This window comes from Salvelinus alpinus, chromosome 1, assembly GCF_045679555.1.
Source record: "Salvelinus alpinus chromosome 1, SLU_Salpinus.1, whole genome shotgun sequence".
In the NCBI taxonomy this organism is placed as follows: domain Eukaryota; kingdom Metazoa; phylum Chordata; class Actinopteri; order Salmoniformes; family Salmonidae; genus Salvelinus; species Salvelinus alpinus.
In genome coordinates this window covers 1,135,025-1,149,602 of record NC_092086.1, presented here as the reverse complement: position 1 = coordinate 1,149,602, position 14,578 = coordinate 1,135,025, and the positions used below count along the sequence as shown (strand labels likewise).

At 43.9% G+C, this 14,578-nt stretch overlaps 1 protein-coding gene across 2 annotated transcripts in view; it reads right to left on the bottom strand.

The window, feature by feature from the left end:
- Positions 1-9,302, bottom strand: part of smurf1 (SMAD specific E3 ubiquitin protein ligase 1) — a 67,009-nt gene extending 57,707 nt beyond the window's left edge. For both annotated transcript variants that reach the window (XM_071390442.1, XM_071390450.1), the window contains exons 1-4: positions 9,023-9,302; positions 6,976-7,014; positions 6,253-6,361; positions 2,000-2,133 (exon numbers count right to left, since the gene is read on the bottom strand). In XM_071390442.1, the coding sequence (XP_071246543.1) occupies positions 2,000-2,133; positions 6,253-6,361; positions 6,976-7,014; positions 9,023-9,077 (337 nt within the window). In that variant the 5' untranslated portion in view covers positions 9,078-9,302. The remainder of the gene's footprint in view (positions 1-1,999; positions 2,134-6,252; positions 6,362-6,975; positions 7,015-9,022) is intronic.
- Positions 9,303-14,578: the final 5,276 nt, after the last annotated feature.

Genomic DNA, 14,578 nt, shown 5'->3' with positions numbered 1-14,578 from the left:
TGTTTCAGCTGGTATGGTCAGTCTAGCTGTATGGAGGAGAAGGTACTGCTCTGTTTCAGCTGGTATGGTCAGTCTAGCTGTATGGAGAAGGTACTGCTCTGTTTCAGCTGTTATGGTCAGTCTAGCTGTATGAAGAAGAAGGTACTGCTCTGTTTCAGCTGTTATGGTCAGTCTAGCTGTATGGAGAAGAAGGTACTGCTCTGTTTCAGCTGTTATGGTCAGTCTAGCTGTATGGAGAAGGTACTGCTCTGTTTCAGCTGGTATGGTCAGTCTAGCTGTATGGAGAAGGTACTGCTCTGTTTCAGCTGTTATGGTCAGTCTAGCTGTATGGAGAAGGTACTGCTCTGTTTCAGCTGTTATGGTCAGTCTAGCTGCATGGAGAAGGTACTGCTCTGTTTCAGCTGTTATGGTCAGCCTAGCTGTATGGAGAAGGTACTGCTCTGTTTCAGCTGTTATGGTCAGTCTAGCTGTATGGAGAAGGTACTGCTCTGTTTCAGCTGGTATGGTCAGTCTAGCTGTATGGAGAAGGTACTGCTCTGTTTCAGCTGGTCTGGTCAGTCTAGCTGTATGGAGGAGAAGGTACTGCTCTGTTTCAGCTGTTATGGTCAGTCTAGCTGTATGGAGAAGGTACTACTCTGTTTCAGCTGTTATGGTCAGTCTAGCTGTATGGAGAAGGTACTGCTCTGTTTCAGCTGTTATGGTCAGTCTAGCTGTATGGAGAAGGTACTGCTCTGTTTCAGCTGGTATGGTCAGTCTAGCTGTATGGAGAAGGTACTGCTCTGTTTCAGCTGGTATGGTCAGTCTAGCTGTACGGAGAAGAAGGTACTGCTCTGTTTCAGCTGTTATGGTCAGTCTAGCTGTATGGAGAAGAAGGTACTGCTCTGTTTCAGCTGGTATGGTCAGTCTAGCTGTATGGAGAAGAAGGTACTGCTCTGTTTCAGCTGTTATGGTCAGTCTAGCTGTATGGAGAAGGTACTGCTCTGTTTCAGCTGTTATGGTCAGTCTAGCTGTATGGAGAAGGTACTGCTCTGTTTCAGCTGTTATGGTCAGTCTAGCTGTATGGAGAAGGTACTGCTCTGTTTCAGCTGTTATGGTCAGTCTAGCTGTATGGAGAAGGTACTGCTCTGTTTCAGCTGTTATGGTCAGTCTAGCTGTATGGAGAAGGTACTGCTCTGTTTCAGCTGTTATGGTCAGTCTAGCTGTATGGAGAAGGTACTGCTCTGTTTCAGCTGGTATGGTCAGTCTAGCTGTATGGAGGAGAAGGTACTGCTCTTTTTCAGCTGGTATGGTCAGTCTAGCTGTATGGAGAAGAAGGTACTGCTCTGTTTCAGCTGGTATGGTCAGTCTAGCTGTATGGAGGAGAAGGTACTGCTCTGTTTCAGCTGGTATGGTCAGTCTAGCTGTATGGAGGAGAAGGTACTGCTCTGTTTCAGCTGGTATGGTCAGTCTAGCTGTATGGAGGAGAAGGTACTGCTCTGTTTCAGCTGGTATGGTCAGTCTAGCTGTATGGAGGAGAAGGTACTGCTCTGTTTCAGCTGGTATGGTCAGTCTAGCTGTATGGAGAAGGTACTGCTCTGTTTCAGCTGGTATGGTCAGTCTAGCTGTATGGAGAAGGTACTGCTCTGTTTCAGCTGGTATGGTCAGTCTAGCTGTATGGAGAAGGTACTGCTCTGTTTCAGCTGGTATGGTCAGTCTAGCTGTATGGAGAAGAAGGTACTGCTCTGTTTCAGCTGTTATGGTCAGTCTAGCTGTATGGAGAAGAAGGTACTGCTCTGTTTCAGTCGTATACAGCCCAGGAACCCAGCCGTGTGTGTGTGTGTGTGTGTGTGTGTGTGTGTGTGTGTCTTACAGCCCGTGTCTTTCAGTCTGCTGATGGAGTTAGCCAGCAGTCGTATACAGCCCAGGAACCCAGCCGTGTGTGTGTGTGTGTGTGTGTGTGTGTGTGTGTGTGTGTGTGTGTGTGTGTGTGTGTGTGTGTGTGTGTGTGTGTGTGTCTTACAGCCCGTGTCTTTCAGTCTGCTGATGGAGTTAGCCAGCAGTCGTATACAGCCCAGGAACCCGGCGCCCTGCCTCTTGTGGATCTTCTTATGGTTCCACACACTGATGGTGATGGAGTCTGTCTTCCCTATGTACCTACACACACACACACACACACACACACACACACACACGGGTCAGGATTAGAGGTCGGCCGATTAATTAGGGCCGATTTCAAGTTTTCATAACAATCGGTAATCGGCCTTTTTGGACGCCGATTATGGCCGATTACATTGCACTCCACGAGGAGACTGCGTGGCAGGCTGACTACCTGTTAACCTCTCTTGGATACGTGAGACGTTAGCATCTTCAACAGCCAGTGAAACTGCTGGGCGCCAAATTCAAATACAGAAATACTCATTATAAAAATTCAGAAAACAAAACATATTTTACATCGGTTTAAAGATTAACTTTTTGTGAATCCAACCACGGTGTCAGATTTTAAAAAATGCTTTACGGCGAAAGCATACCTTACGATTATTTGAGAACATAGCCCACTAGACAAATCATTAGAAACAGTAACCAGCCAAGTAGAGGAGTTACACAAGTCAGAAAGAGATAAAATTAATCCCTTACCTTTGATGATCTTCATATGGTTGCACTCAGCAGACATTCATTTACTCAATAAATGTTCCTTTTGTTCGATAAAGTCTCTTTATATCCATAAACCTCTGTTTTGTTCGCGCGTTTTCTACAGTAATCCACAGGCTCAAACGCAGTCAAAACAGGAAGACCAAAAAATCTAAATTGTATCTGTAAAGTTCATAGAAACGTCAAACGATGTTCATAGTCCATCCTCAGGTTGTTTTTAGTCGAAATAAATCGATAATATTTCAACCGGACAATAACATCGTCAATTTAAAAGGTAAACAAGGAACGCACTGTCTCGGCCTCGCGCATGAAAAAGATCTGACACACTTTACGGTCCACTCATTCAGACTGCTCTTACTTCCTCATTTTTCAAAATACAAGCCTGAAACAATTTCTAAAGACTGTTGACATCTAGTGGAAGGCATAGGAAGTGCAATTTAAGTCCTAAGTCAATGGATACTGTAATGGCATTGAATAAAAAACTACAAAACCCAACAAAAAAAACTACTTCCTGAATGGAGTTTTCTTAGGTTTTCGCCTGCCAAATCAGTTCTGTTATACTCACAGACACTATTTTAACAGTTTTGGAAACTTTAGAGTGTTTTCTATCCAAATCTACCAGTTATATGCATTTCATATCTTCTGGGCCCGAGATGCAGGCAGTTTCATTTGGGCATTTCATCCAAAATTCCGAATGCTGCCCCCTACCCGAGAGAAGTTAATGACCTAAGGCTCGTATTTCTGTGTGTTTATTATAATTAACTCTATGATTTGATATTTGATAGAGCAGTCTGAGCGGTGGTAGGCAGCAGCAGGCTTGTAAGCATTTATTCAAACAGCACTGCGTTTGCCAGCAGCTCTTCGCTGTGCTTCAAGCATTGCGCTGTTCATGACTCCAAGCCTATCAACTCCCGAGATTAGGCTGGCAATACTATAGTACCTATAAGAACATCCAATAGTCAAAGGTATATGAAATACAAATGGTATAGAGAGAAATAGTCCTATAATTCCTATAATAACTACAACCTAAAACTTCTTACCTGGTAATCTTGAAGACTCATGTTAAAAGGAACCACCAGCTTTCATATGTACAAAAACACCAACTCATCCAAGGGCATATATCAATTGTCAACTCTAGATACTCCCACCTCAAGTAAACCCCCTCTTGACTCCTGGACAAGCTCACTGAGGGGAGTGAGCCTCTAGGTCATACACTATCTCAAGATAAGTGTAAGATCAGAGAGGACATACAATGTTTCCAGACACTGCCATACTCCTCCCCCCCAATGGGAAAAGGAGGGAGTGACTGGCGTACAGACAAGGAGACAAGTAATTGGTTCCCCATTAATCACGCCATCCCTTCACATGGTTTAAGAATAGGTAAAGACACATTCACATATGAAGACAATGTTCCATTCTGTCCTCTTCCCTTTCTGATATTCTGCATAGCACCAGGGACATGTGAAAGACGAGCCTGACCTCTCACCTCTCTGGGCCCCAAGTGACTGAGCCCCAGCTGAGGGAAAAAATAACCTACTTCTATGCAAATGTTTTTCTTTCATTTTGATTTATTTAACCTTTAATTAGGCAAGTCTGTCAAGATGATTTCTTATTTACAATGACGGCCTACCAAAAGGCCTCCTGCGGGGACGGGGCCTGGGATTTTTAAAGAAGAGAGAGACTAAAGAGTGACCCAAGACAAAAACATGACAACACAGCATGCTAGCAAAACACAGCATGCTAGCAAAACACAGCATGGTAGCAACACAAGCATGGCAGCAACACAAGATGACAACACAACATGGCAGCAACATATGACTACACAACATGGTAGCAACACAGCATGGTAGCAACACAAGATGACAACACAGCATGGTAGCAACACATGACAACACAGCATGGTAGCAACACAAGATGACAACACAGCATGGTAGCAACACATGACAACACAGCATGGTAGCAACACAAGATGACAACACAGCATGGTAGCAACACAACATGGCACCAACATATGACTACACAACATGGTAGCAACACAGCATGGTAGCAACACAAGATGACAACACAGCATGGTAGCAACACATGACAACACAGCATGGTAGCAATACAACATGACAACAACACAACATGGCAGCAACACATGATAACACAGCATGGTAGCAACACAACAACATAGCATGGCAGCAACTAATGACAACACAGCATGGTAGCAACACAACGGACAACATAGCAAGGTGGTAGCAGAACAAAACACGGTCCCAGACATTATTGGACACAGACAACGGACAACAGGACAGCAGGACAGCAGGACAACAGGATAAGAAGATAGAGCAGTAGAATAAAACAGTCATCATTGGAAGGGAAACAGATTGTCATCTGAAGCCCCCAGGAAACCAGCCCCTCTTGCTCAGTAACTCAACGCACACCGTGACGGCCCTGAATTCGGAAGGGAAACAGATTGTCATCTGAAGCCCCAGGAAACCAGCCCCTCTTGCTCAGTAACTCAACGCACACCGTGACGGCCCTGAATTCAGAAGGGAAACAGATTGTCATCTGAAGCCCCAGGAAACCAGCCCCTCTTGCTCAGTAACTCAACGCACACCGTGACGGCCCTGAATTCGGAAGGGAAACAGATTGTCATCTGAAGCCCCAGGAAATCAGCCCCTCTTGCTCAGTAACTCAACGCACACCGTGACGGCCCTGAATTCTCTGAAACCGTCTCGGTGCTTAACAAGGAATAGAAAGGAACGATATCAACCGGTTCGAACCGGTTCAGAACTTTATTTTGCTGTTCGGGAACAGTGGAACGAAACGGGGAGGGGGAGTGGTTTTGTTGATTGTAAAATCATTTCCGTTCCAACCCCTGTTGAAGACTGATACAAGCCTTGTATTTGTTCAATCTAACCTTTACATTTATTCTACAAGATAACGTTGGCTTTGTACACTTCATTTTTCTGTTTTAGTCAAATACATCCTTTGAAGAACAAACATTGTGGCAATTCATATCTTGCAGTGAAACTAAGATTTGAGTCTCAAGAGAAGACAGATTAAATGATTAAAAAAGGTTTAATGTTCTCTTAGAAAACAGTCCTGATCATAGAGACCTAGTCAATATCCAAAACAACTATAGTCCTGATCATACATCAAACACATTTAAACCCAGAGGGGCGAAGCCCCCACAAACCCTCCCAGAGCGCCTGGATACACTATGTACTTGTGGAAAATAGTGTGTCTGTGTTTCAGTGTGTTTCAGTGTGTTTCAGTGGGTGTGTGTGTGTGTTTCAGTGTGTTTCAGTGTGTGTGTGTGTGTGTGTGTCAGTGTGTTTCAGTGGGTGTGTGTGTGTGTGTTTCAGTGTGTGTGTGTGTGTGTCAGTGTGTTTCAGTGGGTGTGTGTGTGTGTGTTTCAGTGGGTGTGTGTGTGTGTTTCAGTGTGTGTGTGTGTGTGTGTGTTTCAGTGTGTGTGTGTGTTTCAGTGTGTGTGTGTGCTTCAGTGTGTTTCAGTGTGTTTCAGTGTGTGTGTTTCAGTGTGTGTGTGTGTTTTTCAGTGTGTTTCAGTGTGTGTGTGTGTCAGTGTGTTTCAGTGTGTGTGTGTTTCAGTGTGTGTGTGTTTCAGTGTGTACTCACAGGTCATAGTGTTGGTTCCATTTGGGGTCCAGGGTGCTCTTCACTGTGTCTGTAGAATGACACTGTCCTGATCCATCCACCACTACCTTCGCAAATGGGTCCGGCAACCCTACACACACACACACACACACACACACACACACACACACACACACACACACACACACACACACACACACACACACACACACACACACACACACACACACACACACACACACACACACACACACACACACACACACACACACACACACACACACACACACAATAAAGTAGATTGTGTGAAAGAGAGAGGAGGGATCAGAGATACTTACAGAAGGAGACAGACAGAGAGGAGGGATCAGAGATACTTACAGAAGGAGACAGAAAGAGAGGAGGGATCAGAGATACTTACAGAAGGAGACAGACAGAGAGGAGGGATCAGAGATACTTACAGAAGGAGACAGAAAGAGAGGAGGGATCAGAGATACTTACAGAAGGAGACAGACAGAGAGGAGGGATCAGAGATACTTACAGAAGGAGACAGACAGAGAGGAGGGATCAGAGATACTTACAGAAGGAGACAGAAAGAGAGGAGGGATCAGAGATACTTACAGAAGGAGACAGAAAGAGAGGAGGGATCAGAGATACTTACAGAAGGAGAGATGAAGACAAAGAGAGGAGGGATCAGAGATACTTACAGAAGGAGACAGACAGAGAGGAGGGATCAGAGATACTTACGGAAAAAGTCTTTCTTTGCAAGGTTCTTGGCACATAAGACTAAAAACACAGAACAGACAACTGTTAGTCAACCAAACAGATGTCACTACAAACAGCCTGACAGCCAATCAGATCAGTGATTAGGCTGCTCTAAGCCAATCAACGGATGCCTCTTTACCTCCCTCGCTTTCTCTCCCACAGCTTCCCTCTTCACCTCCCTCCCTTTCTCTCCACACAGCTTCCCTCTTCATCTCCCTCCCTTTCTCTCCCACAGCTTCCCTCTTCACCTCCCCCCTTTCTCTCCCACAGCTTCCCTCTTCACCTCCCCCCTTTCTCTCCCACAGCTTCCCTCTTCATCTCCCACAGCCTCCCTCTTCATCTCCCTCCCTTTCTCTCCCACAGCTTCCCTCTTCACCTCCGTCACTTTCTCTCCCACAGCTTCCCTCTTCACCTCCCTCACTTTCTCTCCCACAGCTTCCCTCTCTCGCTTTTCACCTCTCCCCTTTCTCTCCCCACAGCTTCCCTCTTCATCTCCCTCCCACAGCTTCCCTCTTCATCTCCCTCCCTTTCTCTCCACAGCTTCCCTCTTCATCACCCTCCCTTTCTCTCCCCACAGCTTCGCTCTCTCTCTCTTCACCTCCTTCCTCCCCACAGCTTCTCTCTCTCTCTCCTCCTCCCCACAGCTTCTCTCCCTCTCTCCTCCTCCCCACAGCTTCTCTCTCTCTCTCCTCCTCCCCACAGCTTCTCTCCCTCTCTCCTCCTCCCACCAGCTTCTCTCTCTCTCCTCCCCACAGCTTCTCTCTCTCTCTCTCTCTCTCCTCCTCCCCTCAGCATCTATTCTGTGTACGTGTGTAGTGTATTTCAGTGTGTGTCTGTGGTGACCTGGGCTCATTGAGAGTATTAAATGGTCTCTTGCTCTCTCGCCAAGTTATCCGTACTCATTGTGTATTTATTCCTTGTGTTATTGTTTTTCCATTTCTCTCTCTGCATTGTTGGTAAGGGCCCTTAAGTAAGCGTTTCACTGTTAGCCTACACCTGTCGTTTACCAAGCGTTGTGACAAATACATGTTTTATTTGACACACACAGCTGGAACAATGTCTGTTACTGTAGTAGTTAACGGTAGCCATGCAGACTGGCTGGGTCTCTATTCACATGGAGATGATGTCTTTCTGCAGTCTGGACTGAGCCTAGTCCACTGGTTCACACAGCAACAGTGTGTGTGGTGCGCTATCTAATAAATGTGCCAACACTCTGGGTGTGACATGCTTGCTAAACACACCCAGCAGATGAATTGTCTGGCTAACTAACGTTGTTGGACTAGCCAACTATGAAAAAACGATATAGGTGTTAGCCAACGTTAATGAGTATACATCAGTCAACTTAGTTTAGCGGCTTAATTTGCTCTAGAAACCCTGCCAACTAGCTGCTTTGAGATCAGTTAGCTAGCTAGCTACATCGCTAAACGCTAGCTGGTTAGCCAGGTTAGAGAGCAGGTCAGTTTTAGGGGAAGTAGTTCGCTAGAATAGCTCCTGAATAGTCTAGGAAGGACTATGGTTAGGTCTAGTTAGGCCACCGTGTCAGAAGGACACTGGTCGATAGTCGACTAAACAGTTGTTGCTGGCCGTCGGGTTAGCATTCAGACTAACTGTTACCGTTAGGTAGCTAACACCTTGGACATGGCTGTTGCAATGGCAGACACTAACTAGCTTGTTAAATCAGGCGAATATTAGACGCCTGCAATCTAAATAGCTAGATAACGTTAATGTCCACGAACTAGCTATCCTTATCCGTTTGGTGTAGTTATTTTTAACTAACTAATAAGAGTTAGTCGCCGGCCTAGCTAACGTTACCTATTGTACCTAACGTTAGATGTTAGTAAATAGAAAGACCGGATGTTCCGATGCGAACCCTGTCCAGTTTAGCTAGCGCCATGACAGGCTAGTCAATGTAGCTAGCTGGCAGTACTCTGTCCAGAGAATGTATCCGTTACAGGGTTGAATCCCGACAAAAAAACAAAATGAAACCGTAAACGCTTTCACGGCGTTTTAGTTAGCTAACGGTAGCTACCTGTCAGGCGGATTTTGATGCTGGAGCCGTTCCTTCGAACCCCAGGACCCGACATCACAACGGGAGAACAGTTACTTTAGACTCCGTTTTGGGGGTCGCTCCAACACACCAACTCGACACTCCTTCCTGGGGATAGTACTCTAGGTTGTCAGAATATGTGGCTTGTGTCTGGCTTCCTCAGGGGGAAATGTGTACTATTTCCTGGCGAAATCCCCCGTCCCGACCGAGCCGCAACACAGACGGACATTTTCGGTGGCTCTGGACCATAGAATTAGAATACTAGAATGGGTTGAACCTTCTTATGTTTGTCTTAAGGGCGGCCATGTTGGTCAGGGAGTCGAGCAACCATGGTTTCCCAGTGCTGTGATAAGATATTGTGAAAAAATAATGAATGTGAATCATTTATCTGCACTGTATGTGTGTTAGCTAGCTGACCAGCCAGTTTTAGAGGAATGATTCCATTATTTATTTTAATTAAATGCCAACACGCCATTCAAACAATGCAGTCAATCCACCACAGCCAACAAACAAAAATGGACATTTATATTCTGTAAACATATATTTTAGTATAAAGAAAATGTGTATAAAATCCATAAATTGTATTTATTATTATGTAAGGTAGATGGCTATGCATTCTATAGAAAACAATGAACAATGTGGAAGGTACTGTATGTTCCATGACATGCTAGTGGAGTGGAACTAACCTTCCACGGAGTTGATTGTCCCTTTTATACCATGGCTATCATTTAGAAATGTGTTTGTTTGTCTTTAGAAATGTTTGTTTGTCTGTAGAAATGTGTTAGTTTGTCTTTAGAAATGTGTTTGTTTGTCTTTAGAAATGTGTTAGTTTGTCTGTAGAAATGTGTTAGTTTGTCTGTAGAAATGTGTTAGTTTGTCTGTAGAAATGTGTTAGTTTGTCTGTAGAAATGTGTTAGTTTGTCTTTAGAAATGTGTTTGTTTGTCTGTAGAAATGTGTTCGTTTGTCTTTAGAAATGTGTTCTTTTGTCTGTAGAAATGTGTTTGTTTGTCTGTAGAAATGTGTTTGTCTTTAGAAATGTGTTTGTTTGTCTTTAGAAATGTGTTTGTTTGTCTTTAGAAATGTGTTAGTTTGTCTGTAGAAATGTGTTTGTTTGTCTTTAGAAATGTGTTTGTTTGTCTTTAGAAATGTGTTTGTTTGTCTTTAGAAATGTGTTAGTTTGTCTGTAGAAATGTGTTAGTTTGTCTGTAGAAATGTGTTTGTTTGTCTTTAGAAACATCCACTGAGTATCTAGCAAGTTTTCTAGATATCTACAGTAGTTGCCTTGGTAACCAAACAAACCCAAACAAACCCGAGCCTGGATACAGCCCTTAGCCGTGGTTTATTGGCCATATATCACAAACCCCCGAAGTGCATTATTGCTGTTATAAACTGGTTATCAATGTAATTAGAGCAGTAAAAATAAATGTATTGTCATACCCGTGGTAACCACGTCTGTCAGCCAATCAGCATTCAGGGCTCGAACCACCCAGTTTATAAAGGGGAATAATGCACGCTCTAGAATGCCATTTCAAACCACTCAGAAATGAGCATTCAACAATGACATGGTATAAATTACAATATTTTAGGTTGACAATAATTATATTACACCATTTCTGATATCACATGCCTTTTATTTTAATGCATAAGAAACATCTGGACTATACCATCGTTCCAATTTGAATGGTTTGGATTTCTCCCTGACCAATATGGCTGCCATTTTCACCCCATTCTGGAACTTTGACGGTTTATGACATAACCCCTTCTAGTAATTTGATAGGATCTCTATGTTCTGGACTGGCTCAAACAGGCATGTCCTGAAGTTACATGGCAAATACTTCCTCGGGTCTGGAAACATAGGCGTGCTCGGGAATCGGACTGTTTAGGATAAACTTTTTTTTTTAAAGTGTGAACGGCAAGGAGAGAGAAGGAGGCGGGAAGGAGGAAAGAGTAAGGAGAGACAGACAGAAGGAAAGGAAGGAAGGAGAGAGTAAAGAATAGAGAGAGAAGGAAGGAATGGAAGGAAGGAAGGAAGGAGAGGTTAAAGGAGAGAAAGAGAAGGAAGGAAAATAGGGTAAAGGAGAGAGAGAGCGAGAGAGAAAGGAGGGAAGAGAAGTTAGAGAGAGAGGGAACGGAGGGTAAAGGAGAGAGAGAAAGTAAGGAAAATAGGGTAAAGGAGAGAGAGAGCGAGAGAGAAAGGAGGGAAGAGAGGGTAGAGAGAGAGAGAGAGAAAAGAGGGTAAAGGAGAGAGAGAGAGAAAGAAAGGCAGGAGAGGGTAAAGGAGAGAGAGAAAGAAAGAAAGAAAGGAAGGAGGAGAGAAAGAAAGAAAGGAAGGAGAGGGTAAAGGAGAGAGAGAGAGAGCGAGAGAGAAAGGAGGGAAGAGAGGGTAGAGAGAGAGAGAGAGAAAGGAGGGTAAAGGAGAGGGTAGAGGAGAGAGAGAGAGAGAGAGAGAAAGGAAGAAGGAGAAAGAAAGGAAGGAAGGAAGAAGGAGAGGGTAGAGAAATAACATGTTAGGTTGCATGGATTAGTTTAGTAGTTTTAGCTACTTGGGGTTGCAGTGTTCATCCGTGTGATTAGCTGTGGAACAAAGGAGTCTCTCATAATGCTGTTTAGGGTTACTGCACAAACCACATTAACACACACAAGCCCATACCTTTGGCATTAGGTTGTGTTTGGTATAGATAGGGTATAGGGGGAGTGAAGGCATTAGGTTGTGTTTGGTATAGATAGGGTATAGGGGGGAGTGAATGCATTAGGTTGTGTTAGGTATAGATAGGGTATAGGGTATAGGGGGAGTGAATGCATTAGGTTGTGTTTGGTATAGATAGGGTATAGGGTATAGGGGGAGTGAATGCATTAGGTTGTGTTTGGTATAGATAGGGTATAGGGGGAGTGAATGCATTAGGTTGTGTTTGGTATAGATAGGGTATAGGGGGAGTGAATGCATTAGGTTGTGTTTGGTATAGATAGGGTATAGGGGGAGGGAATGCATTAGGTTGTGTTTGGTATAGATAGGGTATAGGGGGAGTGAATGCATTAGGTTGTGTTAGGTATAGATAGGGTATAGGGTATAGGGGGAGTGAATGCATTAGGTTGTGTTAGGTATAGATAGGGGGAGGGAATGCATTAGGTTGTGTTTGGTATATATAGGGTATAGGGGGAGTGAATGTATTAGGTTGTGTTTGGTATAGATAGGGTATAGGGGGAGTGAATGCATTAGGTTGTGTTTGGTATAGATAGGGTATAGGGGGAGGGAATGCATTAGGTTGTGTTTGGTATAGATAGGGTATAGGGGGAGTGAATGTATTAGGTTGTGTTTGGTATAGATAGGGTATAGGAGGGAGTGAATGCATTAGGTTGTGTTTGGTATAGATAGGGTATAGGGGGAGTGAATGTATTAGGTTGTGTTTGGTATAGATAGGGTATAGGGGGAGTGAATGCATTAGGCTGTGTTTGGTATAGATAGGGTATAGGGGGAGGGAATGCATTAGGTTGTGTTTGGTATAGATAGGGTATAGGGGGAGTGAATGCATTAGGTTGTGTTAGGTATAGATAGGGTATAGGGGGAGTGAATGCATTAGGTTGTGTTAGGTATAGATAGGGGGAGGGAATGCATTAGGTTGTGTTTGGTATAGATAGGGTATAGGGGGAGTGAATGTATTAGGTTGTGTTTGGTATAGATAGGGTATAGGGGGAGTGAATGCATTAGGTTGTGTTTGGTATAGATAGGGTATAGGGGGAGTGAATGCATTAGGTTGTGTTTGGTATAGATAGGGTATAGGGGGAGTGAATGCATTAGGTTGTGTTTGGTATAGATAGGGTATAGGAGGGAGTGAATGCATTAGGTTGTGTTTGGTATAGATAGGGTATAGGGGGAGTGAATGCATTAGGTTGTGTTTGGTATAGATAGGGTATAGGGGGAGTGAATGCATTAGGTTGTGTTTGGTATAGATAGGGTATAGGGGGAGTGAATGCATTAGGTTGTGTTTGGTATAGATAGGGTATAGGGGGAGTGAATGCATTAGGTTGTGTTTGGTAAAGATAGGGTATAGGGAGAGTGAATGCATTAGGTTGTGTTTGGTATAGATAGGGTATAGGGGGAGTGAATGCATTAGGTTGTGTTAGGTTAGATAGGGTATAGGGTATAGGGGGAGTGAATGCATTAGGTTGTGTTAGGTATAGATAGGGGGAGGGAATGCATTAGGTTGTGTTTGGTATAGATAGGGTATAGGGGGAGTGAATGCATTAGGTTGTGTTTGGTATAGATAGGGTATAGGGGGAGTGAATGCATTAGGTTGTGTTTGGTATAGATAGGGTATAGGGGGAGGGAATGCATTAGGTTGTGTTTGGTATAGATAGGGTATAGGGGGAGTGAATGTATTAGGTTGTGTTTGGTATAGATAGGGTATAGGAGGGAGTGAATGCATTAGGTTGTGTTTGGTATAGATAGGGTATAGGGGGAGTGAATGTATTAGGTTGTGTTTGGTATAGATAGGGTATAGGGAGGAGTGAATGCATTAGGTTGTGTTTGGTATAGATAGGGTATAGGGGGGAGTGAATGCATTAGGTTGTGTTTGGTATAGATAGGGTATAGGGGGAGTGAATGCATTAGGTTGTGTTTGGTATAGATAGGGTATAGGGGGAGTGAATGCATTAGGTTGTGTTTGGTATAGATAGGGTATAGGGGGAGTGAATGCATTAGGTTGTGTTTGGTATAGATAGGGTATAGGGGGAGTGAATGCATTAGGTTGTGTTTGGTATAGATAGGGTATAGGGGGAGTGAATGCATTAGGTTGTGTTTGGTATAGATAGGGTATAGGGGGAGTGAATGCATTAGGTTGTGTTTGGTATAGATAGGGTATAGGGGGAGTGAATGCATTAGGTTGTGTTTGGTATAGATAGGGTATAGGGGGAGTGAATGCATTAGGTTGTGTTTGGTATAGATAGGGTATAGGGGGAGTGAATGCATTAGGTTGTGTTTGGTATAGATAGGGTATAGGAGGGAGTGAATGCATTAGGTTGTGTTTGGTATAGATAGGGTATAGGGGGAGTGAATGCATTAGGTTGTGTTTGGTATAGATAGGGTATAGGGAGGGAGTGAATGCATTAGGTTGTGTTTGGTATAGATAGGGTATAGGGGGAGTGAATGCATTAGGTTGTGTTTGGTATAGATAGGGTATAGGGGGAGTGAATGCATTAGGTTGTGTTTGGTATAGATAGGGTATAGGGGGAGTGAATGCATTAGGTTGTGTTTGGTATAGATAGGGTATAGGGGGGAGTGAATGCATTAGGTTGTGTTTGGTATAGATAGGGTATAGGGGGAGTGAATGCATTAGGTTGTGTTTGGTATAGATAGGGTATAGGGGGAGTGAATGCATTAGGTTGTGTTTGGTATAGATAGGGTATAGGGGGGAGTGAATGCATTAGGTTGTGTTTGGTATAGATAGGGTATAGGGGGGAGTGCACTTGATTCAGAAGCCCTGTTGACGGTAGGTGCACTTGATTCAGAAGCCCTGTTGGCGGTAGGTGCACTTGATTCA